This window comes from Pteronotus mesoamericanus, unplaced genomic scaffold (assembly GCF_021234165.1).
Source record: "Pteronotus mesoamericanus isolate MK-2021 breed Mesoamerican mustached bat unplaced genomic scaffold, CSHL_Meso_final contig_291, whole genome shotgun sequence".
NCBI lineage: Eukaryota > Metazoa > Chordata > Mammalia > Chiroptera > Mormoopidae > Pteronotus > Pteronotus mesoamericanus.
The window spans coordinates 4,812,967-4,839,809 of record NW_026555124.1 but is presented as its reverse complement, the minus strand read 5'-3'; the positions used below and the strand labels follow the sequence as shown (position 1 = coordinate 4,839,809).

Here is a 26,843-nt window from a genome sequence, read left to right as displayed (position 1 = left end):
GTTACTTTCATTTACTCTCATTTAAAAAAAAAGAATGCAATGGGCTCTGGCCAGCATGGTTCAGGTGGTTGGGTATAATCCTGCAAACTGAAAGGTCACCAATTTGATACCCAGTCCAGGCACATGACTGCATTGCAGGTGCCCTGCTCCTTCCCAGTCAGTTGGGGTGCTTGCAGAAGGCAACCACCGATGTTTCTCTCTCAAATCAATGTCTCTCTCTCCCGCTTTTTCCCTCCCCCATTTCTAAAAATAATTTTTTAAAATGCATCAGCTATAAGTTATTTATTGTTTTATTTTTCCAAGAAAATAATAGATTGTAGCTATCAAGCTGACCAAGTTCAAAACTGGTTTTCTAAATCAAAGACTAATATCAGAATTGCTGTGTGGGTGTACACATGAAGGTCAAAATTTTAATTCCAATTACATTTGACAGTCAGTTACTTTCAGCACTATTCAACCTGACCAAAGTCCAAAATAAGTAATTTTTGGAAACTGAATACCAGCACTGATATAAAACCTAAGTTCTGCTGAACAGAGGTCAACTTTACATGATCTTTATAATTTCCAAACAACAGACACAGCAAAAATTTTCCTTCTAAGTAAGATGATTTTGTTTGGGAATTTCTCAACTATCTCAAGGGCTGGGATGCAGAGCCATACATCTGTGAAAATTCTAGCTGATGCTCAGAAGTGGTTTAGGAGACTTGTGTTATGCAATAAAAAAGATTCTGGAGAAATAGCACTGGTATAATGAAAATAGGCGTGGCCAGGAAGTTCAGTTGGTTACAGCATCATCCCAATATGCCAAGGTTGCTGGTTCAATCCCTGGTCAGGGCACATAAAAGAATCAACAAATGAATGCATAAATAAGTGGAACAACAAAATTGATGTTTCTCTCTCCCCCACTTTCCACTCTCTTTAAAAATAAATAAATAAATAAATAAATAAATAAATAAATAAAATACCCAAGCCCTACCTGTGAATAATTTCTTTACTATTCAAAGCTATTTCTGTGGTTTATATTTATGTACAATAAGGGATGAAAAAGGGCTGAATTATAATTTATTCTGTGAGGTAAGATTATTGGATAGTGGCTAATTTTACTGGTTTTGAATGCTATCTCTCCCTGAAGAATTTTGTAATTTTGTATTCTTCAAAACAAAAAAAATATTCATTTCCTAATGCTTGTTTCCTTTTCTATTTCTCTTTATGAATATAACATCTTTTAAAAGGTATTGCCCACTGAGTTCTTGGAGTCTAGTATCAATCAGCAAAGTTTAATTTGCTATTTCTACCTATAAATCTCAAATGCATAACAGATAATACTGATTCTGATGTGAAAAAAACACTTATGTCACTTACATACTATAACCAAATGTTATAATTTTAACCTGTTCAACTACTATCTGAATATGTTTTCTGAAATACAGATTACATCCTATGAGGTATTCAAACAATATTTATTGCCTAACTGGTTTCATCAATAGATTCTTGTCCTGAAATACATTTTTGGCTCTTCAGTGTCAGACAACAAAGATTTCTAATTCCTCATACAGTCACAACTGAAAACTGACAGGAAATTTTGATTGTTACACAATTGACATGGTTAGTATTGGTGCCTCCCAAACATCTACAGGATGAGATCTAAACTCAATCTTAATATAAATCCAGTCCTTTGCGACCCAATCTCTGGCAATTCTCCAAACCAATCTCTTACCATCTGCCCCCATGCATGTTACATTCTAGCCATACTTGATGTTCCCTGATAAGCTGTTATCTCAGTCTCTTTGCTCTCATTTCACCTATTACTTCCTCAGAGAGAAATTACCTGGCATTACAAGCAGATTTAAGAAAATATTTCTTCTGTGTACCAATGTTTGTCGTATTATGATAATTATCATCTTATACTGTTAATGTTTGGCTGTTTGCCTCTAACATTTAAATTCCTTGAGCTTTGTATTTTTTTAAAATTCCTGTTCCTGTCCTTTACTATAGCATCTGGTAAATAGTGTGCGTTTTTAAAATCAGGTCATTAACATTTTTTAATTTAAACACTTACATTTAATGTCATTGCCATAAAGGATGTATAACATAAATTAATAAAATATATTATTCTTTCAATTAGTTTATACTCAATATTATTTTGTATTAATTTCAGGTATACAGCATAGTGGTTAGACAGTTATATACTTTATGAAGTGTTTCCCCAATATTTCCAGTACCCACATGGCACCATAAATAGTTATTACAATATTATTAACTATATTCTCTATGCTGTACTTTACATCTCTGTGACTATTTTGTAACTACCAATTTGTACTTCTTAATCTCTTCATTTTTTTCACCCAGTCCATCAATCCCCCTCCCCTCTGGCAACCATCAGTCTGTTGCCTGTGTCTATTTTGTTTGTTCAATTTCTGTCTGCTTCAATTTGGCTTGTTCATTTATTTTATTCTTTAGATTCCACATATTAGTGAAATCATATGATATTTGTCTTTTTCCAACTGACTTTTTTCACTTAGTATAATGGCCTCTAGATCCATCCATAATGAAGCAAATGATAGGAAGCTTTCATCTTTTTTATGAGTAATATTCCATTGTATACATGTACCACAGCTTAGGTCATTAACATTTTGAAAGTATATTTTTCACAAGAGGGAAGGAGGGAGGAGTGGGCAGGGGAAAAGGAAGGGAAGGGGCAAGTCAAGGAATATATAGCAAGGACTCATGGACAAAACCAAAATGGGGAAGGACTGAGGGAGGGAGAGGGAGGAGGGGGCAAGGGAAAATGGTGGGGGGAAGGCAGAGACAAATGTATTTGGAAAAATAAATCAATTAATTAAAAAAAAATTGGATCCTTCCTTCTTCCTTGGTAGACCTGCCACCCTGGCATTACAATAGATGCAAGTCCCAAGAGCTTTCAGGTTAAAAAAATTCTGCTGTGATTACAAAACTATAAAGTATATACAAAGACTGAGTTACAATTTTTATGATAAATTCATTTTACATAAAAGACCAAGGTCTGACAACCTTGTCACCTGCTTATTTCTATAAAAGTTCTGAATGATGTGACTCAAGTTAGGTTTAGGATGATGATCTCCTTGAGTCTTTGCTTTGTTTTCTACCACTGATAAAATCTTTCCTCTAACTATGGAAAAAATTAACTTGGTTGTATTTATTATTTTTTCATTTTCAAACAGATTTGCTACTTTGGGTCCTAGATATCTTCCAAACATACTACTACAGAATACTCTTCACTGACTCAAGCTGTACTTCCCTAAAGTCACTCTTTCATATTGTTAGTACATTTCATTTACTGACTCTTTAAACTATTCTCTATAAGTTAAACAAATTATAGTTAATAAATTTCTCCCCTCAACTTTAAAACTTACCTCCACATTCCCTGTTTCCCTGTTCTCTCTAAACATCTCAAAATCACCTCTATTTTCATCTTGGACATTTCTCTTAGTAGTATTATTTCTGATATGATCTCCTCCAGCATGAGAAACAAAAGGAAAATTAATCAAACAGGACAACACCAATCTAAAAAGTTTTTACACCACACAGGGAACCATCAACAAAATGAAAGGACAACCCACAGAATGAGAGAACATATTCACCAATGATACATGTAATAAGAGGTTAATAACCAAAATTCATAAAAGAATTTATAAAACTCGACACCAACAAAAAAAACTCAATTAAAAAATGGGCAAATGACTTCTCCAAAGAGGATCTACAGATGGCCAATAGATATATGAATAGATGCTCAATGTCACTAGTCATCAGAGAAATCCAAATTAAAACCATAATGAGATATCACCTCATACCTGTCAGGATGGCTATCACCAATAAATCCACAAACAAGCATTGGTGAGAATGTGGAGAAAAAGGATCCCTCGTGCACTTTTGGTAGGAACACTGGTGCAGCCACTATGGAAAACAATATGGAGGGTCCTCAAAAGATTAAAAGTGGAACTGCCTTATGACCCAGTGATTCCACTTCTGGGTATATAGTCGAAGAAACTCAAAACACTAATTCAAAAAAATATATCCATCCATAGTTTCATTGCAGCACTATCTACAATAGCCAAGCTATGAAAGCAATCCAAGTGCCTATCAATAGACAAGTGGTTGAAAAAGCTGTGGTACATACATACAATGAAATACTACTTGGTCATAAAAAAAGAATGAAATCTTACCATCTACGATAGCATGGATGGACCTAGAGGGTATTATGCTAAGTGAAATAAGTCAGTCAGAGAAAGACAAATACCATATGATTTCACTTATATGTAGAATCTACTGAACAATATAAATGAACACACAAAACAGAAACAGACTCATAGAAACAGACAACAGATTGATGGCTGCCAGAAGGGTGAGGGGTTACAAGATTGGGTGAAATAGATGAAGGGATTGAGAACTACAGTTTGGTAGTTACAAAATAGTTATGGTGATGTAAAGTAAGCATACGGAATGTAGTTAATAATATTGTAATAACTCTACGTGGTGTCAGGTGGGTACAGGAAATATGAGGGGAACACCTTGTAAAATATAATTGTCTAACTACTATACTGCCCAGCTGAAACTAACAAAAAATAGTGCTGAATGTAAGCTGTAATTTAAAAAATTTTTAATTAAAAAATAATAAAATTTTTTAGAAAATCACCTCTATTTTCTAGCTTACTTTACAATGTCATACTAATCCATTTTAATATAATAATTTTTTATACAATTTCCCCATTTTGTGCCTTCTGTTTGGCTTTAATCCACCCAAATATTCTTTCTCCCTTTTCTAATGACCATTTGAAATAATATTTACTTTATAAACCCTTCCCAGATTATGTGAATTTAAAGTATAGGGTATCATAACCAGCTGACATGTTAATAGAAAAAATTAAGAATACTTAACATCGCTAGAACACTTGCTTGCTTTAGTTGCACGTTAACATTAATGTAAACTACTGTGCTAAGGTAGCTCTATGTATATATTATTTTGCTTTATGCAGATTTAGTTCTATTCATCAGTAAGTACAGATTATCATATCTAACATTATGATAATTGGTGATTTCCAGCATAGCTTCCTTAAGCAGTGTTTTAAAAAATAGGCCTATTACATACTTCTGCTTTACTTCAGTAATAAAGTAAAAGACATGAACATCAACAGTCATTCAAATATAAAAAATTCTTTGTAAATTTCTTTAGGAAACATGCACTAAGTTGGTTAACCTATCAAATGCTTTGTTTAGCTTATTAGAAAAAGGAACATTGTTTCCATACCATCTTTTTCATTTTCCAGGATCTGGAATTCTATCATGTGAGTTATAGAAAAAATAGTAAGGTAGGCGGAAGCAGCTTAGATTTTATAATCTTCTTTTGTTGCTTTTATACATGGTAATAATGATGGTTTCTTTAATATTTTAGGCTTTCCCTAAACTGTTCATGTAAAACGTTCTTGGTCCTGCTCTATTCCCACTTGTCAGTTTTAGTAACCAGCAATAACCACCAAATGATAACTAGAAGTATCACCCACATGTATGGTGTCACTATGTTATCTAAATTTACATAACATTCACCAACAGAGGGTATTTTTTAAAGCAAATACAGTACACAAGACTGTATGTAAATAATTTAGGACTGTTTCTAACTCAGTATCTGATGACCAAATTAGAACAGCAATGACTACAAATACTGTATTTAATTTAATATGTAATCAATTATGAAGTAAACACCTACATATAGCACAGCATGAAACTTTAATTTTAAAGACTCAAAGTGACCAGAGGGGAAGAGGGAAGAGGACAATGGTAAAAAGAAGGGGAAGGGACTAGACAAAGAACATGTATGAATGACCCATGGACATGGACAACAGAGTGGGAACTGACTGTGGGAGTGGGGGGTGGGAGTGGGATGGGGGGAGGGGGGTAAAACGGGAAAAATTGAGACAACTGTAATAGAATAAACATGATTTAAAAATTAAAAAAAAGAAAAAAGAGATATTTATTTATTTACTTATTTATTTATTTAGAAAGAGGGGAAGGGAAGAAGAGAGGGAGAGAAACATTGATTTGAGAGAGGAACATTAACGGGCTGCCTCTCACATGCACCCGGACTGGGAACCAGCCCACATCCCAGGCATGTGTCCTGACCAAGAACCGAACCGGTGAACTTTTTTTTGCTTTGTGGAACAATGCCCAGCCAATTGAGCCATACAGGTCAGGACCACAGTATGAAACTTTTAATAACATACATTGTACATATAGCCCCCAAGCAGTTAGCTCTAAAAGCCAACACTCCTTTGGATATGTAATTTCTGGCATATGTGTGTAAAACATTACTAGTGGCCACATTATTGGGTTTACAAATACTTCATTCAACAAAGAATTGAGATAGTTTAAAGTAACATTGTGATGACTCATCCAAACAATAGCTGATTAAAGGAAATGTCAGACCAAAGGGGAATCTCAACTCTTTGGCCTACTAACAATATGACCTAAACCTTTAGCATCCACCTTTGTTTGTCTGGGACAGCCCCAGTTTATAAATGAAGTTCCACTGTAACTGTTAATAGTACCCTTTTTGACTTTCATAAGTTTTAATTGGGATAACTTAAGAATCATCCTACCTAAACACCAAATTCCTTATCTGAAAATAAATGAGAAAAATTATATAATGTATCACATCAATAAATCCATGCTGCTATTATTACAGTCATTGATTAAATGGGCAATATAATAACTCAGACTCCTAAAACATTTTTCATAATTTCCCTTTCCTTTATATTGTTATTCCCACTTTCCTTCAATAAGGGTGTTCTGAGACTGGTTTTTAAGGGTACCTCTAAGGAAACTTAAAAAACTTGGAGCCATTAGAAGCCTCAGAAGAAAGAAGAGAATAAAGATTTTAAATGATACGAGTATCTAATAATATAACTAAAGTGTGAAATAAAATAACAGAATAAGTCTTTTTCTTCAAAATCTCCTTAGGAGGTTATATAGTTCTTTAAAGTCTCTAACGAAAACTGTGTATGGCCCATCCTTAAGTCTTTCAGAAAGTAGAGCCTGAAAAAAGAAATTATCAAAATGAAATATGAAAATTTTTTTAACTTACCTGGACTGCACAACCCAGTAAAAGTAAAAGTAACTTTTTAACTTCTTCTGTGCCTTGTTCTGAAATAAAAATAATAAGTAAGTACAACGTTTTACTATAGTTCAACTCCCTTATATTGATAGAAGCACTTCTAGAGGTAATATTTACAACAACTTGACTAAAGGATTAAGAATATAAATACAGTGGAAAATTCAAAATAACAGCTGTGTGTGTGCACAGTGTGGTATTAGCAGAAGAAATAGGCAACGATCTCAATTTTGAAGGGCTGCACTATAGACAGAACAGGCTTCAAAGCTCTGTGCAATAAAGTGTGTTAACTATAAATCCACTACTTTTTCATAAATTATTATAGTATGCTGGTGTACTAAATTAAGAACTACTGATATAGGGACATGCCACAAAGTCAGCCAAAATGGTTCCTAATAGGTCTAGCTTCTTTTAGGCCCATTATTGTTTTCTTTCTAAAACACATCTTGTATGATGCATCTAACAGTAAAATTTAAATGGCTTTCCACTGTGTAGATTCATGAGGATCAAAACCTTGTCAGTTAAGTAAAACCAGGAAAATAAATGTATATAATAAATTGGATATAAGTAATGGTCTACAAAAAAACTGAAGAGTACATCTGCTGTCCAATTCAATTCAGATTTGCTTAAAACATTGGGCCAGAATTTTACCAACAGGCCAATCTGGCCTACGATAAAATCCAAATCCTCTTTTTAAATATTTCCTCCTACTTTCCATGAAACAACTTATTTTCTTGGCCACACTAATCATCTTTCCCCAACACTAATCACCTTTCCCGAAATATAAATACATACAAACTGCTTTAACTTCTGTTACTCATTCTGCCTGTCTTTCTTCCCTTCCCCCTTATCCCTCTGCTTACTAACCACAGTCTGAGGCACAGCTATAACACCTCTGTTATATTAGTGACCTAACCACTAACGATCCCCAACTCTCACTAATCTGCCAAATTTAAGAATAAGTAATAGCTCCATATTTTATATGCCTTAACATTTTTACATATCTCTATTTCATACCAATTCTTACATGATTTCCCAGTCATTTATATCTCTCAACAAAACACAAGCTTCTCCCGAACATACACTATTTTCTTTGTATTGTTGGTCCTTACTTGGTAGGTAATTACTAAATGCATGTGGAAATAAAAATAATTCCATTCTACATATAAAATATTTTTTCATTTTTATTTGTATAATCAAATATGGCAGAATATATCTATGAAGACTGTCTAAACTCCTCAGTCACCCCATCTTATTGGTAATTTCTTCAATAAAAACAGCTGCTTTATTTCAGTTTTTATTTTGATTTTATTTTTTTGTTTTGACTGAAGGTGAAGTGGGATGGAGAAGACACACTTTATTTGGGTTACATGTAGCCTGTCAGAATAAGTCCACTGTTGAAATGGTTAGGTAATTGCTAATTTCCCCTATTATTAAAAAATTAAAACTTGAAACGTCACATTTAAAATCTAGTACAGTGCAGAAACTTTTAAAGAAATAATTTAAATGATGAAACTCCTTCTCAACTTTCCATTCAGAAGCAATTTATATTGATAAATTACCATATATCAATCAGTAAAACTTTAGATTAAAAAAACTTTGGTAATGGTAAATAGATATGTAAAAAGAAACCTACACATTATTTCAAAATCACTTCTTTTCTAAGGTTATGTTCCTTGAAACCTATAGCTACATTATCTTCTATCCTTGTTTATAATGAGACCCTAAAACTCATCACAGAGCCCCTACTAATGTGGCTGAGTGGGTTGGGCACCCTCGTGCAAATGGAAAGGTCACCCGCCAGTTGGATTCCTAATTAAGCAGGGCACACATCTGGGTTGTGGGCCAGGTCCCCAGCTGGGGGCGTGCGAGAGGCAAAATCGATGTTTTCCTCCCTGTCTTCCTCTCTCTAAATACGTAATCTAAAAATTTTAAAAACTAAAACTCACGAGAGAACGTATCAATTTGGGACAGCTGAAAAAACACCAGATCTAATGTGAAATGTATGTCTGATTCCATCTATGACCTACAAATATTCTAAGTTTATTTTCTCTCTATAAAATGGACTATCCAACTTTCCCTAATGGTAATGAAAAATCTAGCCCATTGATCTAAATAAGCAAGATCTGGGTAAGCATTCTAGTATTATGCAAGGAAAAGACTTTATTACCAAGTTATGCTAATGTTAATACTTACCAGAAAAGGGGTTTTTGCCAATGATTAAGACATTTGGCAATGACATCATGATCAATTGCTGCAAAGTCTCCTGTAAAAAGATACCCAAAAGTTGTTATATGGGTAATGCTGACTAGGTAATTACCTAACAAGCTGCAACTTATGATTTGTGCACTTCTCTGCAGGTATACTATACTACAATTAAAAGTTTCAAAAAATAAAGAAACATGAAAAAGATATCTACAATTTCAAATTTTTTCTAACTTTGTTAATGAATTAAATAAATTATAATATCAGATAGACTTAACAGTATTAAGACATGCCAAATGCTCACAAAATAAAAGTGTCAAGTTGAACTGGTCTAATACTTATTCAGAAATCTGAGTTTTAGATGTTAAATAATCAAACAACACTTCTCAACAAAAGAGTAAGCATGTGTATTCATTTGGTTTTTCTTTCTTCCCTGAGGGAATTAAAAATATCAACTGATATTAAAATTAAGAAAGCTGGTTACTTCACTCAAAATCCCCTCTTATGACCATTTCATGAAAGTGAGCTTTTCCACAGTAAATCATTATTTTTCTCCTCTGGGTACAATAGATGCTTTACTTCTTTTGACTTCCACTAAAATTTTAGTGACAAGCATATATACATAAATACAGCATAGGGAATACAGTCAATAATATTGCGATAACTATGTCTTTTATACCAGGTGGGTACTGGATATATTGGATGAATCGCTTTGTAAAGTATACAGTTGTTGAACCATTGTGCTATACACCTAAAACTAACATAAAATAATGGTGAAAGTAAACTGTAATTGAAAAACAAAAAAAAATCTTTACATATACATATTCTGAACGTACAGGATAATTCAGAAAGACAAGGATGTTTTCAAATTACTCATTTTAGGTAATGCATGGAGTATGTATCTTCGGTTTATACTTCTTCTTTGAGGAAGTAAACACATGCATCATGCCTGTGACTTCAAACACTAACAGTGACATGCTACAAAAGGTCTGCGATGAAAAGACTACAAGATTGATGGGTGTCATGTTATATTGCTGAATCTTTGCAAGATTATAGGAATAACTGAGTGTCTTCACAATTTGGCTTTCACTACATATTCAGACATAATCAGTTAGTTTTTGTAAGAATTCAATTCTTTCTGAATCATTCTTAAAATAGTATGATGGGGAAACAAATAACTATAAAAAGCTAACTTATACTGCTTTTTAAAGATGTGTAACTCTAGATTCATAAAAGCATTTTCCCATAGAGAGTGTGTGGCATGACACCAGCAGCTAATCAAAATTAATCTTCTATGCATAACTCTTTATGGATATGTATTAAAAAGTTGAAAAATTTTTCTTCTCCATTATATTTACTAGCTGTTTAAATAATTATCACCAAAAATATGCATACATTTAAAGAAAAGTACATACTCAGTATGTGCATTGTGTTAGATGTACAAGCAAGAATATTAAGAATGTGTCAAAATCTGCTAAAATCACTTACCCCAAGGGCTGACACTAAGTTTGGATATTTAATAAATGCATTTTATTTATTAAGTTAAAAATCAAGTTATCTCAAGATAAAATATGCTATAGCTATGTAACAGCCAAATGCACTTAAAGGAATTTCTAATTCATTTAGTTTTCTTGCCTTGAAGCAAAATTATCAGAACTATCATTGTACATATTAAAAGAAATCATAAATAAGAAAGATATACATACAGAAAAGAGGAATCACTGTTTTATCTAGCTCCCATTTAGTGAAGATAATCTAAGTCAGACTAAAGAACATGTAAATTCTAACTTACAGAGACAGGCTTTAAATTTTAACATGTCCTGAATTATTAGAAAAAAGCTTATCTAAACTTCAATATTAAAGATAATTCTCATTTGCACCACTTATTATGGGGTAAGATGAGTAAAAAGTGATGAACCAACTAGAAAATATCGATAATCATTTCCAAGGCGATTTATTTTATTGATTTACTACATAACATTCTATGCTGGTACACTATTATAAGGAAACTATCCAAGTGGATAGAAATCTTCAATATGGTCTGCTACCTATTTTCCTCCCCCCTCTTCCTCAATGGCTCCCCAATTCCTGCCTATAGTGTTAGCCCATGCTTTGATGCTCGCTCAGCCTTTCCACAAAAGATGAAACCAATCTCCTATTTCCTTTTACCACATGGTATCATTGACCACATGTATTAATACAGTTTGACCTGTATACTATGAAGTTGGATTATATTTGAATGATGCAGATTGCTATAGTAAACTGCTAAATTTCAGCTTACCTCCATGTATCTCAAAATGTCCCCTAATATAGTGGAATCTGATTGCCAAGTATAGTGTATTCTGGTAAAGTCAGGAAGCCTAGGCTTAAATTTTGTCTCCATGATTTACTATGTATGTGACATTTATTGGGAAGGGTAGAAAGTGAAACGAAAGTACAAAGTTTTAAAGAAGGATGATGCTTATTAAATATTGGAGTTAATGATGAAAAATTTACATTTTACTTTATTTCCAAGTGTTAATTTTTAATTATGTCTGAAAGTACTAATATTATGTAAGGCAGTTAAAATTATACAAATTTTAAAAACCCAAATTTTTCTAAAGCTTCTATTTCTAATGGTGCCTCAGAGGATTCTATATACATTTTTATAAGCATTCCTGTCTCCCAATTCCAAAAAGTAACATTTTAAAATATACAAGACATAAAAGAGACCAAGGGCTAAAAAAACCCCACCAAACTGGTAATTGTTAAAACTCGATTATATCATCCTCAGACTTTCCAGACTTCGCCTACCTCTAAAGATGTTCATCATTAACACGCTAAAAACATGGAAAATAATACATAAATGAGCCCAAGATAAATATGACTTTGTTAAACAGGAGATGCAAATTAATTGATGGGTTAAGGATGATATGTATATGAACTACTGAAGATACTTTAATTTGTTACTAAAGTGATAAGAAACCTAAAAACATGTATGGAGAAATAATTTTACCAATACAACTGAAAGAAAATAAAGTTTTGAGAAAAATCAGGACAGGCATTCATTCAACAAATATTTATTGCGGGTTAATTTTTGCCAGACGTTGTGGACACTGGAAGCACAGCAATGAACAAAACTCCTTGCTCTCATGGAATTTACATTTTAGTAGGGTTGACAGAAAATATGTAAATGTTTTTGGTGATAAATGCTAATGATAAAAATAAAGCAGGGAATGAGAAAGGACTGGTGGAAGTGGAGATAAGGAAAGGCAGCAATTTTTTAGAGGCATACAAATATTCAAATATAAAAAATGTGAGAGTTTTCAGGATCCTTAAAGCAAAATTTCCCTGAATAGGCAGAAATTTCATCCTGGTATGAAGACAGTCCAGAAAGATTTGGAGAACAGCAATACTTAATAATAAAACAGCAATAATAAAAAGAAAAATACAAAGCAAGACAGAAATGACAAAGATCATGTTAATAGGAAGTAATAGTAGAAGCGTTTTGAAAGATTCTACAATTTCATTCCTACTAGTTTTAGCTGACTTTGTATAACCTTTCTATAAAAATGGTGTATCAACTGTACTTTTTAGTGGACTATCTAAAACTTTTTTACTGATCTACAAGTTTCTGTGAATTAAATAAAGCTCAAGCCGCTAAAGCATTGTAAGAGACTATTTCGAGTCTCTTACTTAAACTAGGCTTCTCCTTTTTCCTATGTTATCCATCATACTGCCTTTACAGTAACAAGTTAATCCACACTTGGAAAAGGTCTGAGCTCATGTCCTTTTCCTGAATCACACACTGAGCAAAATGTTCCTTTAAGATTCTTACAATCTATTTTAAAATTTCAAACAATTACATTTTTCATACTATTTATATTTTTCTTTTCATCTGTGCTACTAGCAAAAAGAATTAAAACTATTTTACCATATTTCAGTAGCTACAAAAAATTAAATGAATGGCATTGAAAGAAAAGAACATCTAACCAAGTGTCAAAAACATGATGGAATACAAAGTATTTGTTGTATAACAAACAAAGGGTCTCTTTACTTGGCTACTGAATTTTATTAAACTCCGAATGTTGCCTATTATAACGGATGTTAAAGAAAAATCTTAAAAAGCACCTGCTTTCTCTGGCAACTACATTAATGGTATTAGATCTGGTTTTTGTTTTTAATATTTGTGCAAAAATTTCCTAATAAATTTAAATTCCCTAATTGTAACGTGTTCTTTTTGGGTCTCAAAAAGGTGATTAAACAACCACCTTGCTTCTTCTTTTAATACTTATTTAAATGTAGTCAGAGCAGTTATACCAAACACTAGCTGCTGAAAGTTCTAAAACTGGACTGAGGTTGTTACTTCAAACTGTGTCACTGAAAATCAAATCCACTCACTCTCCCTCATTCCCAGAAATAAAAGTAAGTTTTAAAAAAAGAAATCAGCCCTGCCTGATGTGGCTCTGTGGATTGAGTGCCTGTCTGCAAATCAAGGGGTTGCCAGTTTGATTCCCAGTGTAGGGCACATGCCTGGGTTGCAGGCCAGGTCCCCACTGAGGGGTGTGCAAGAGGCAATCACACATTAATATCTCTCTCCCTCACTTTGTCCCTCCCTTTCCCTCTCTAAAAATAAATAAAATCTTAAAAAACAAAAAGGAAAGAAAAAAAATCAAAGACCCTAGGTAATATTATAGCTATAATTTATTTATTTCCTGACTTGAGAATTTTTAAATATTTATTTGCAAGACAAGAAGAGATGCTTGCTATGGATCTAATGATTATCTGAAAAGGTCTGAATTTCCACTTAAACATAACAAAGTGTATGTTTAATAAACTTTCTAATAATCTAATGTTATCAGTTATTTCCCTCAAGATCTCTCACATTACTACTTCATTGACCTTTTTTTTATCACAATCAAAATTAGTTCATTTACTTTTCCATTATCCCTCTATCAGAACCGCAAATTTCATGAAAATAGGGACACGGTCTATTCTGTTCACCAATGCCTTGGTATTAATAAGAGCTAGTAGAACCCAGAAATCTGAATGACATTACAATTTTTACAGAGCTTTTAGATATTCTAAGCCATTAAAATGTAAACAAAGGAAGAATACTGACAGTTAAATTTACCTACTGTTGAAAATATACATTAACAATCATCTCAGGGTATTGTATCAGTTTTCCTTTCTCCCTAGGAATCACTTTTACAACATGACCTTAATGCTTATCCACCCATAAAACAAACCCAAAAAACCAAAAAACAAAAAACTGGAGATGTACACTTCTAAATTTTAACTTTCCCAAATCCACTTTCCTTTCATGAATCAGAATAATCAAAATGTACTCAAATATTTTACCTCAAATATTTTTTCATAAGGGTGAATAAGATACCATATTTTGCCATGTATTACATGCACCCACTTTTTGTGCGCATTTACATGGGGTTATTATACCCTATGGTATGTAATCATTATACCCATGTATAATGTGCGTCCTTATTTTTCACTCAAAAATGTGGGCAGAAAGTATGCATTATACATGGCAAAATATGGTATAAAAATACAGCATGGGGCAAAAGTAGGTTTATAGTGTTGGGTACACAAGAGTTTATTCTTGTATTATTATTTATTAATGTATTATTTTCCACAGGAACTGTAAATCTACTTTTGCCCCACACTGTATATTTTTAATAGCTTTAGAAAGACTTTTGGAGAAAAATCTGATTTTTTCAAAAGATAGGTAATTTAACAGGTGACAAGAACTACACTGATTTGGACTTTGTTAACTTGAAATCTGTCATATTAAAGTAGGCCATGTCTATTTTGGTTATATACCTGAGAATAAAAAATAATTTTAGTAAGTCAATTAATCATGTAAATAGGACGGCTGACCTATTTCTAAAGATACTTCCTAAGTGCCTTAGAAACATTTTATTTAAGAATATGAAACATGGGGACAGAGTAGAGATGGTATGGTAAACTAGTATGGTAAGGAAGAGCATAGGAGAATGGTACAGGGGGAATTTCAACCCTCGGTATTATATTTTAAATATCTGAAACAATATTGACAAAATGTTACAATATTCAATCACTGCTAGCTGTGAATTAGTCCACTGGTATTCAAACATAGATTAATCAAAAGAAAGGGTATATAACTGGTCATCCAGCAAATGTTAATGAAATATTTACAGATGTATCTAAAAAAGCAGTGACAATCAAAAAAAAGCAAATCAGCTATGGCTGGGTAGCTCAGTTGGTTAGAGTGTTGTCCCAATATGCCAAGGTTGTGGGTTCAATCCCAAATAAGGGCACATACAAGAATCAACCAATAAATGCAGAATAAGTAGACCAACAAACCAATGTTCCCTCCCTTCAATAAAATTTAAAAAAAAAGAGAAGAGCAAATCATTAATAATAACATCATCTTGGCACTATTAGCATTTAGGTTTAAAAATGTTTATAAAAAATCTAGCACAGATTTATTTCTGGCAACAAGTAGTAACTGGATATTGGGAAAGAGAAGAAAGAAATCCAAAAATGCTGAATGATTTTTTAAAAAATCTTTAAAAATACATGACTGACTTCAAAAAAAAAAGTAACAAGGTTTCTCAGTTAAAACACTTAAAACCGCTCTGGCCAGTGTGGCTCAGTTGTTCTGGCTTTGTCCTGCAAATTGAAAGGTCATGGATTCAATTCCCAGTCACGGCACATGCCTGGGTTGCGGGATTGGTCCTCGTGGAAGCTCGTGCAAGAGGCAACTGATCAATATTTCTCTCTCAGGTCGATGTCTCTCTCCCTTTCTTCCTCCCTCCCTTCCCTTCTCCCCACCAAAAAAAGGGAAAAAAAATAAGATAAAGAAAAAAATGAACCCTATAAAGGAAGTCAAGAAAAAAGCTGTTTTTCCTTAGCCTTTGGTAGGTATTGAGGAAGGTTGTTTCCCTAAGGATTTGCAATAATGTAGTCTTAGTTAAAAATATACACATAAACACATAAATATATTATTTACATATACAAAGATGAAGAAAAAGAGATCCAGAGGTATATATATTCAGGTGCTAACAACAGTAATCTCCATTAGGCACGCAAGTGTTCATATTTTACATTTTTTCTACTTTTCTATAGTAAACAGATATTGCTTCTAAAATAATATAAAGCTCCTTAAAATAAATTAAAAAATGGTTCTGGACTGGAGCACAAAAGAAACCAAATCTTCTCTGAAGCAACGCATACTTGGCTCAGACATGAAAGAATTCCCACAGATAAATTCCCTCCCAAAACGAACTCAAAAGCACACATACACATCATTGCCACCACTGACCACCATCAAAAACTGCAAATAGAAGACACAGGGTAGATTCAGATCCCCACAGATCTGATTGCAGATTTGGGAATTATCAGATGTAAAATATAAAGTAGAAATTTTTTAAATTTCTAAAAAAGTAAACAAAGGAATTAAAGAATGATTAAGAAACAAAATAAAAAACAAATGTAAGAAGAATCAAACAGAACTTCTAGAAATGAAAGAGATAATTATTGAGGGTCAAAAATCAATCGGTGTCTGCCTTCCCCCCACCACCTTCCTCATCCACTGCCGGAAGCACAGCCCATTATGAAAACATATTGATACTAATCAATGGGATATGTTTTGACTAATAAAATCTATTGAACTGTGAAAAAAAAACAATCAGTGGGTTAAGCTGAGATTTGACAAATATGTGGGGCAAATTAGCAAACTGAAAAACAGTTCTGAAAAAATTCTCAGAGGATAGAGTAAGAAAGCCTCATATACATGTAACAGAAATAGTGGAAATATATAAGGTAAGACAACAGGAAAAAGCCAGTATTAGAAGAGACAAAATTAGCAGCTAGGAGAGAAAAATGACAGCTTAACCTAAGAACAAAAATTAGACTTACAGCTGACTTCTCCAGAATAATAAAGAGTAGAGAGAAGAATAAAATCGGCAAAACAATGAGGGATAATTAACTGTTAATCCAGTAACACTATCTTTCAAGAACTAGGGTGAAATAAAGGCATTTTCAGACAAATAAACATTGAGACACTTTATCAACAAGCCCTCTCTAAACTAACATTTAAAAGCTATGCTTCAGTAAGAAAACGATCCCAAATGCAGGTGTGAGATAGAAAAGAAAACCACAAGAGGTGGGGAATAAAAGGAAAACATGTAGCTTGACCTAAAGGAACACTGATTTTATTTATTTGACAGTAATTTCAATATCAAATTTATGAGGTATAAAAAGAACTAAATTTATTCTAAATTTAGTTTTTAAAAAAGGCAGTAACAGCTTAAAAGTCAAAGGGGGAATGACTGGCGTTAAAGTATTTTAAGGTCAAAGTACTGTTCATAAAAGAGTACAGGTACTAATTAATTTTAGCCTTTGCTACGGTAAGTATGAGTGGCTTTCTAAAAAAAAAAAACAAAAACAAATGTGGAGTGAAAAACTTTTAAACCAGTAAAGAGAAAAATATGTAGAAACAATTACTGATAAATAGTATAATTCTTCTAATAATTAAACAATTCTAAACTCATTTGCACCCAATAACATAGCTTTAAAGTATACAATGAAAACTTGACAAAGCTATCATCATAATCAGAGATTTCAAGTCATCTTTCAAAATAACTGATAGAGCAAGAGAGAAAAATAATCAGGCTGCAAAATGTTTCAATGATACCATTAACAAGCAAGCTTACTCTGACTTTGTACCCAAACAATTAAAGAATGCACATCTCTCTCAATCACACATGAAATTTTAATAAAAACTGACAACATACCAGGCCAAACCAAGAAATCTTTAACAAATGTCAAAAAATAATTATCACATGAACCACATTCTTTGACCAAAAATCAACAGATTGTTTGAAAAATGCCGTATGTTTGGAAATCTAAAAGCATACTTCTAATATCTCATGAAATAAGAAATCATAACAAAAATTAGAAAACTCATAGAAATAAACATTTAAAAAATATAACACACCAATATTTGTGTGCTGCAGTTATGGCAATTCTTAGAGGTACAGTAATATCCTCATATTTAAACTGTGAAATATGCTTCCAGTTTAAGTCAAAAAAAGAAAAAGTACTCTTCAAAAGCATAATTCAAGCATACCAGCTAACGAAGTACTGGACTATGCAAATTCTCAGGAAAAAGGATTAGTCTTAAAAATTCACGAAATACAACAATTATTTGTAAAATTAGATAATAATCAAGTGCTTGCTTGTATCTTAATAGTGCATAAAAATAGACTATGTTATTATTGTGCAGTCTCCAGCAAACAGACCAGTACCTGGCATTTAATAAGCATTTAGTATACATTTGATACTAAATAACACAAAAATGTGAATATATGAGCAGTTATTAAAATATAAGGTGAAAAAAAAACACTTACCTGATAATAAAATTTTATCTGTCTCACCAAAATGGATAGATTATGAATTCTAAGTGAGGCATCATTGTTCACTTTTTTATTTACTCTTTGACTCTCCAATTTAGGATTACTGAAATAAATTAAAAAAATACTTTAAAATTACACTGAAATATGCCTATCAACCTATAGATGACTAAAAATAATCACATAATACATTTTTCTTTAACCAAACTATACATTCATCTGCACTAAAAGAATGATCTAAAAGGACAGATAATTACTTTGAAATGTATTCAGTGCTTCTAACTAATAAAAATGCATCTGACATTTCTAAGACAGTGGCAAAATAAACTTGAAACATAAGTTGGATGTTGTCCTTGATTCTCATTTCATCTCTCCAACTTCCTGGAATAAAGAACCTCTTATTTCCTTGAATATGTGTATTTCTATAACACAAAATAAATCTGTTTAAATCAAGAATGTAAACTATAGGCTAATGACAAATAAATGTTGTATCTCTTCACTGGATAATGAAAAGTATAACATATCACAGGAAATGTCCAAGGGAAATTAAAAAATGAAGTGATGGCACAGGTTTATACTTGTATCGTGGATAATCTGTAGATTTAATGAAAGCAAAGGGTTCAATGATTCTGATGTAGCAGAAACTAGAGAAGAAAAACAGGCCATGGTTAAGAATGAGAAATTCAATGACACCAAAAGGAAAGGCAACAAAGGCAAAAATAAACAAGCGTGACTATATAAAACTTAAAAGATTCTTACAGCAAAGAAAACCATCAACAAATGAAAAGGCAACCTGTAGAGTAAAAAAGAAATCTGCAAATCATACATCTCGTAAGGGGCTAATATCCAAAATATTATAAAGAACTCATACAACTCAATAGCAGAAAAACACAAACAATCCAATTTTAAAATGGGCAAAGAAACTGAATAGACACCTTTCCAAAGACATACAAATGGCTAACAGGTACATTAAAAGGTGTTCAACATTATTAATCATCAGGGAAATGCAAATCAAAACTACAATGAGACATCACCTCATACCCATTAGACTGGCTATCATCAAAAGATAAGTGTTGGTGAGGATGTGGAGAAGAGGAACCCTTGTACACTGTTGGTGGGAATGTAAATTGGTGCAATCACCATGGAGGTTCCTCAAAAAATTAAAAACAGAGCTACCGCAGAACCCAGCAATCCCACTATTGTGTATATAAAGCAAAGGAAAAGAAAACAGGATCAAAAACTACTACTGTATTATTTACAACAGCCAAGACATGGAAACAACTTAAGTGTACATCTACACATAAATGGATAAAGATCTCACTTGCGCGCGTGCACAAATATTATTTGGCCATGAGAAAAAAGGAAATCCTGCCATTTGCAACAACATGGATGGACCTTGACAAGCATCATGCTAAATGAAATAAGCCAGAGCCGAAGAAATACTCTGTTCTCACTTATATGTGAAATCTAAAAAATAGTCAAACTCATAAAAACAGAAAATAGGAAAGTAGTTGCCAGGAATAGGAAGAGGTTGGTAAAAGGGTAGAAACTTTCGCCTTGCCCAGGTAGCTCAGTTGGTTACAATGTCATCCCAATAAACCAAGGTTATGGGTTCTATCCCTGAATGCATAAATAAGTGGAACAAGTAAATCTATGTCTGCCTGCCTGCCTGCCTGCCGGCCTGCCTCTCTGTCTGTCTGTCTCTCTCCACCCCCCTCCTGGGCTTCCCCTCTCTAAAACCAATGAAAAATTTTTTAATAGGTACAAACTTTCAGTTACAATATGAATAAGGTCTGAAGATCTAATGTAAAATACAATACTTGATAACACTATTATAAGTGAAATTTGCTAAGAGTAGAACTTCAATGTTTTCACACACATTAAAGATAAAAATGTGAGGTAACATGTGTTAACTAGATGTTGGGAATTTTTTCACAATGTATATCAAATCAACACTACATTTTAAATATTTAAAAAAATAAAAATTTAAAATTTAAAAAATAGTGAGGAGAGTGGCATCGTTTTCCTATTTTTACAAACCTTTAGTATCTGGTTTAATTTTTAAAAACAGGTTGATGCTCATCTTTGCTTCTGCATTCAACCTATTGTTTGTATTATTTTGGTTCACATATGTGAAGAAAATTCAGCCTCACCCAGTTAGGAAAAAGAGGATCTTCTGGACTCTTTGAAAGGATATTCAAACCATATGCTGAGAACTACTGCTTTACTTCAACTATTCCCTTGCCAACACTACCATATATATTACCACCTTCTCATATTTAGAATCCAATCAAGTTTATTGTTCCCAATAATAAATGGATATCCTTTTTTGGGAAGAATCTAGTTCAAAATCACACTTCACATTCAGGAGTCTGAATTGCAATCTTTAGTCTCCTTCAGTCTGGAAAAAAGTTTCAACCTTTCCTTGAATTTCATGACCTGGATATTTTAAAAGGTTACAGGGTCAGTTATACCACAGAATGTCCTTTAATTGGGTTTGTCTGATTAAACTGTGTCTGACTCATAATTAAGTTCAGGTTATGTATTTTTGACAGGAAGAAGACCAAAGAGATGCTACGTTCTTCTCAGTGCATTCTAAGAAGTGGTACATAATTTTGATTTGTCCTATTACTGATGATATCCACTTTTATCACTTAATTGAACTGGTAGCTGCCAGTTTTCTCCATCACAGTGAACTATTTTCCTTTTGTAATTATTAAGTATTTTGGGAGAACATACTTTGAACATTTTTTAGATCGTCATCTGAGGATAAGTTTAATGATTTGAGAGAGAGAGAGAGAGAAGAGAGAGACATCAACGTGAGAGAGAAACACCAATCAGCTGCCTCTCATACATGCCCTGACCAGGGAATCAAATCTGCAACCTAGGCATGTACAGGGAACAGGGATGGAACTGGCAATCTTTTGGTCTAGGGATGGCACTCCAACTAACTGAGCCACCCGGCCAGGGCTCACAATTTGAAACCTTTATAAATAATCTGATCTTCACCCATCTTAAATTAATTTACATCAATACACTCATGGTTCCCTATGATAGTATTGGGTCATACTATTATATGGAATATAATGAATTACTATAATTAATTTGATAACTACTATAGGTTGCCTTTCCATTTTATTTCCTTTGTTGCATAGAAGTTTGTACAATCTCATTTGTCTATTTTTGTTTTAGTTGCTTGTGCTTTTGGGGTCCTATCCAAAATTCAGCCCTTATTTGAAACCACTTTATAATTTTTTCCAGGAAGGTCATTTAGTAGATACATTCTTTTATTTTAAATTTTTTTAATTTATTTATTTTTTTCTAATACATTTGTCTCCGCCTTCCCCCCAACACTCCCACCTGCCTCCCTCCCCCCTCTCCCTCCCTCAATCTTTCTCCACTTTGGCTTTGTCCATGAGTCCTTTCTATATGTTCCTTGACTTGCCCCTTCCCTTCCTTTCCCCCCACCCATCCCTCTCTCCTTCCCTCTTGTCTCTGTTGGTTTCTTTTTTCTTTCAGTGTTGCTGGCCTTACTTTTCTTACACGTTTGTTTTGTTGGTTAGGTTCCGCTTATAGGAAGCTTCTTATTTTGATGAGGTCCCACTTGTTTATTCTCTCCTTTATGTCCCTTGCTTTAGGAGACATATCAGTGAAAAAATTGCTGCATGGGATATCTGAGAGTTTCCTTCCAATGTTCTCCTCTAGGACTTTTATGGTGTTGCGACTTACATTTAAGTCTTTTATCCATCTTGAGTTTATTTTTGTCTGTGGTGTCAGCTGATGATCCAATTTCAATTTTTTGCATGTAGCCGTTCAGCTCTCCCAACACCATTTGTTGAAGAGGCTATTATTGCTCCATTTTATGCTTCTGCCCCCTTTGTCAAATATTAGTTGCCCATATAGACCTGGGCTTATTTCTGGGCTTTCTATTCTGTTCCAATGGTCTATGGGTCTGTTCTTGTGCCAGAATCAGATTGTTTTGAGTATAGCGGCTTTGTAATATAGTTTGATGTCTGGTATTGTGATCCTTCCTACTTTGTTTTTCTTTCTCAAAATTGCTGAGGCTATTCAGGGTCGTTTATGCTTCCATATAAATTTTTGAAATGTCTGTTCTATTTCTGTGAAATATGTCATTGGTATTTTAATAGGGATTGCATTGAATCTATGAATTGCTTTGGGTAGTATGGACATTTTGATGATATTAATTCTTCCAATCCATGAACACAGTATATGCTTCCACTTATTTGTGCCCTCCTTAATTTCTTTCTTCAATGTTGTGTAGTTTTCTGCATACAGGTCTTTTACCTCCTTGGTTAAATTTATTCCTAGGTACTTTATTTTTCTTGTTACTATATCAAATGGTATTTTTTTCTGACTTCTTCTTTTTCTATTCCATTATTGGTGTACAAAAATGCCTTTGATTTCTGAATATTGACTTTGTATCCTGCTGTTTTGCTGAATTCACTTATTAGGTTGAATAGTTTTTTGGTAGAGTCTACAGGGTTTTCTATGTACACTATCACATCATCTGCAAACAATGATAGTTTTACTTCCTCCTTTCCTATTTGGATGCATTTTGTTTCTTTTTCTTGTCTGACTGCTGTGGCTAGGACTTCCAATATGATGTTGAAGAGAAGTGGTGAAAGCGGACATCCTTGTCGTGTTCCCGATCTTAGTGGGAAAGCTTTTAGTTTTTGCCCATTGAGTATGATGTTGGCTGTAGGTTTTTCACATATGGCTTTTATTATGTTGAGGAATGCCCCATTTATCCTCATTTAGCTGAGTGTTTTGATCATAAATGGGTGCTGTACCTTATCGAAAGCTTTTTCTGCATCTATGGAGATGATTATGTGGTTTTTGTCTTTCCTTTTGTTTATGTGATGTATTACATTTATTGATTTGCGTATATTGAACCATCCCTGCATCCCTGGGATGAATCCCACTTGATCATGGTGGATAATCTTTTTAATAATGTATTGCTGGATGTGCTTTGCCAATATTTTGTTGAGGACTTTAGTGTCTATGTTCATCAGTGAAATTGGCCTGCAGTTTTCTTTCTTTGTAGGGTCTTTATCTGGTTTTGGGATTAGGGTGATGCTAGCCTCATAAAAAGAGTCTGGGAGTCTTCCCCCCTCTTGGATATTTTGGAATAGTCTGAGAAGGACAGGGGTTAGCTCTTCCTTAAATGTTTTGTAAAATTATCCTGTGAAACCGTCCGGCCCAGGGCTTTTGTGTGCCGGGAGTTTCTTGATTACTGGTTCGATTTCCCCAGCTATTATCAGTCTGTTCAGGCTTTCCGCTTCTTCTTCATTCAGTGTTGGAAGGTTATACTTTTCTAGAAGTTTGTCCATTTCATCGAGGTTTTCAAATTTCTTGGCATATAATTTTTCATAGTAGTTTCTGACAATCCTTTGTATTTCTGTGGTATCAGTTGTTATTCCTCCTCTTTCATTTCTGATATTATTTATTTGGGTCCTCTCCCTTTTTTTCTAGTAGATACATTCTTAAATGCCTTCTAGTTTTCACTGTTTGAGTGAATGCAATATTTTAAAAATACAGATGCTAATAGGTTATTACTGATACTTAAATGCTATCAGTATTTGCGTATTGCTCTTATCTTTAAAAGCCTTGCTAAACTTTCTTATTCTAACAGTTTGTCTGCTGGTGCTCTTACAGGTCTTCTTGAATATAATGCGTAGTTTTCCCATGTTCATAATCAATTATCCCAACACCAATTTCTTAAAGAGCTTATCATTTCCCATTGACCTATATAATATACTAAATTCCCATATTAAGTGTGATTCTACTTTTGCAATCATTCTATTTATTCATTTGTTTATTCCTATGTTACTAAAACCTTTTTTATATTATAGCTTTATTATTATCATGTTTCTATTAGGAGAAGCCCTTCTTTTGTTTTTGTTTTCTAAATTATCTTGGTTAGTAATACATACATCTCTTTCCTATGGATTTTAGGATATTTATAAGGTTCTCTGACAAACTTCAAGGGGATTTATTAGAATTTTAATAATATTAACTTGACAAAAACTGACATTTGCACCCCGGGCAGGTGGCTTGCTTGCAGCATCATATCATGCACCAAAACGTTGCAGGTTCCATTCCTGGTCAGGGCCCATACCTAGGCTGCAGGTCTGATCCCTGGTTATCTCTCACTTTGATGTCTCTGCCTCTCTGTATCTCTCTGTCTCTTTCTGTTTCTCTCTCAAATCAATAAACATATCCTCAGTGAGAATTAAAACAAAAAAACCCTGACATTTGCATGAATAAATTTTAAAATTTCCACAAAGGTCTTATACATTTAAATTAAAAAGTGTTCTCACCCTAACCCATGTGGCTCAGTTGGTTGGGTGTCATCCTGTAAAGCAAAAGGTCACCAGTTCAGTTCCCAGTCAGAGCACATGCCTGGGTTTTGGCCTGTCACCGTCTAGGGAGTATGCAAGAAGATACTGATCAATGTTGCTCTTACACATCGATGTTTCTCTGTGTATCTTTCTCCCTCCCTTCCCCTCTCCAAGAATAAATAAATGAAATCTTTAAAAAAAATTTTTTCTTTTACTTGGGTTTTTGTTGGTAAAATGGATTTGTTCTCCATTTCTCTACTTTTCATTGCTAGTGTATAATAGGAAATCTACAGTTCTTTTATACTGCACTTCTGATTAACCACTTTTCAAAACTTAGTTTTCTTAGTTCATTTTCTTGGGTTTCCTGGTTAAAAAATAACTCATGTTATCAGCAAATGACAGTTTCCTCCTTTCCAACCTTACATCTTACTTCTATTTCTTTACATACTATATTAACAAATAATAATGGAGATAAGAACTATCCTTACCTTGTTCTTAAATTTATTGGTGTTGCTTTTAATGTTTTACCATTTATGCATAATGTCTCCCACAATTTTCTGATGGACACTCTCCTTCAAGTTAAGTTCCCTCCTATTCCCATTCAATATCTGAATAGGTGCTGAATTTTATCCAATTTTTCCTGTATTTGCTACCACCTGATTGTTTTCCTTTATTATGACAATGTAGTAAACTACACTGTTACAACATCTCATACTGAATCATCCTCACAATCTTAAACTATTCATTCTATCAGCTCCACCACACAGTATAACATTACTCCCTATTTTGGGCGGGCGGGGGGATGGTGGGGGCGGGGCGGGATACATAATTCCATCACAGGTCTTCCAGTACTTAATTGCCTGTGAGGTTCTGCCAGGGGCCATCTTATTCACATTTTTATCTATACAAATTAGCATATATCATAAATGTTTTCTGATTAAATAAAAATAAGACTAAACAATCTGAAACTAAACACAGTGTTTTTAAAAACTGTTGCTTTCTAATGAGAGTTACGAGATGACAACTCACTTGGAAGTCTGAACAGGTACTTTCTACTAAGGTTTTGTGTTTCAAAGATCAATTGAATAATAAGAGTCCTAAAGTACAATTTAGTAGTTTAGGGAGAATAGTAATAAGGAAAGCTACATCTGACCTGTGATTGATTTATGCATCAGGGAAATAATGAACAGCACAAGGCAAATGAGAATATAACTGAAAATGTGGGTCTCTGAGTTTTATAAAAGTATCAACCAGAACTAGTTACTTACAGAAACAAGGAGACTGTATCACAAAATTCAGATCATGTGTTATGGCAGATAAACAGCCACATGGTCAGGAAGTAATGATTAAAAACCCAGAGAGCTAAGGAAAATCTTGCTTTATAAAATGAACTTGGGTACACTTTTGGCCAGTTTAAGTTAAACAAATACTCATTGAGTACCTAATGTGGCCATGTTACTTAATATATAAAAGCTTAGTTTAAGTCAAGCTACCATTGTGGAGAAAAATATACCTACAGTGGATGGAAGAGAAGAGGAACAACTCTACTATCAAAAATATTAGGTATACTACCCAGAGTTATGCAAATTTCTTTTGCAATCACAGACATTCTATAAATACCGTTCCTTTATAGCCTTCTTCCATCTATTTCTATTTCTATTTTCTTAACTCTATATTTGAATTCCCTTTCATACTTCTCACTCTTGAATGTTTCTAATTACATGCTGGTAATATTTATACCTA

General features: G+C 33.4%; 1 protein-coding gene across 2 annotated transcripts in view; it reads right to left on the bottom strand.

Moving 5' to 3' along the window:
- Positions 1-26,843, bottom strand: part of CCDC88A (coiled-coil domain containing 88A) — a 123,782-nt gene that overhangs the window by 76,860 nt on the left and 20,079 nt on the right. For both annotated transcript variants that reach the window (XM_054575430.1, XM_054575431.1), the window contains exons 3-5: positions 18,736-18,844; positions 9,338-9,407; positions 7,115-7,173 (exon numbers count right to left, since the gene is read on the bottom strand). In XM_054575430.1, the coding sequence (XP_054431405.1) occupies positions 7,115-7,173; positions 9,338-9,407; positions 18,736-18,844 (238 nt within the window). The remainder of the gene's footprint in view (positions 1-7,114; positions 7,174-9,337; positions 9,408-18,735; positions 18,845-26,843) is intronic.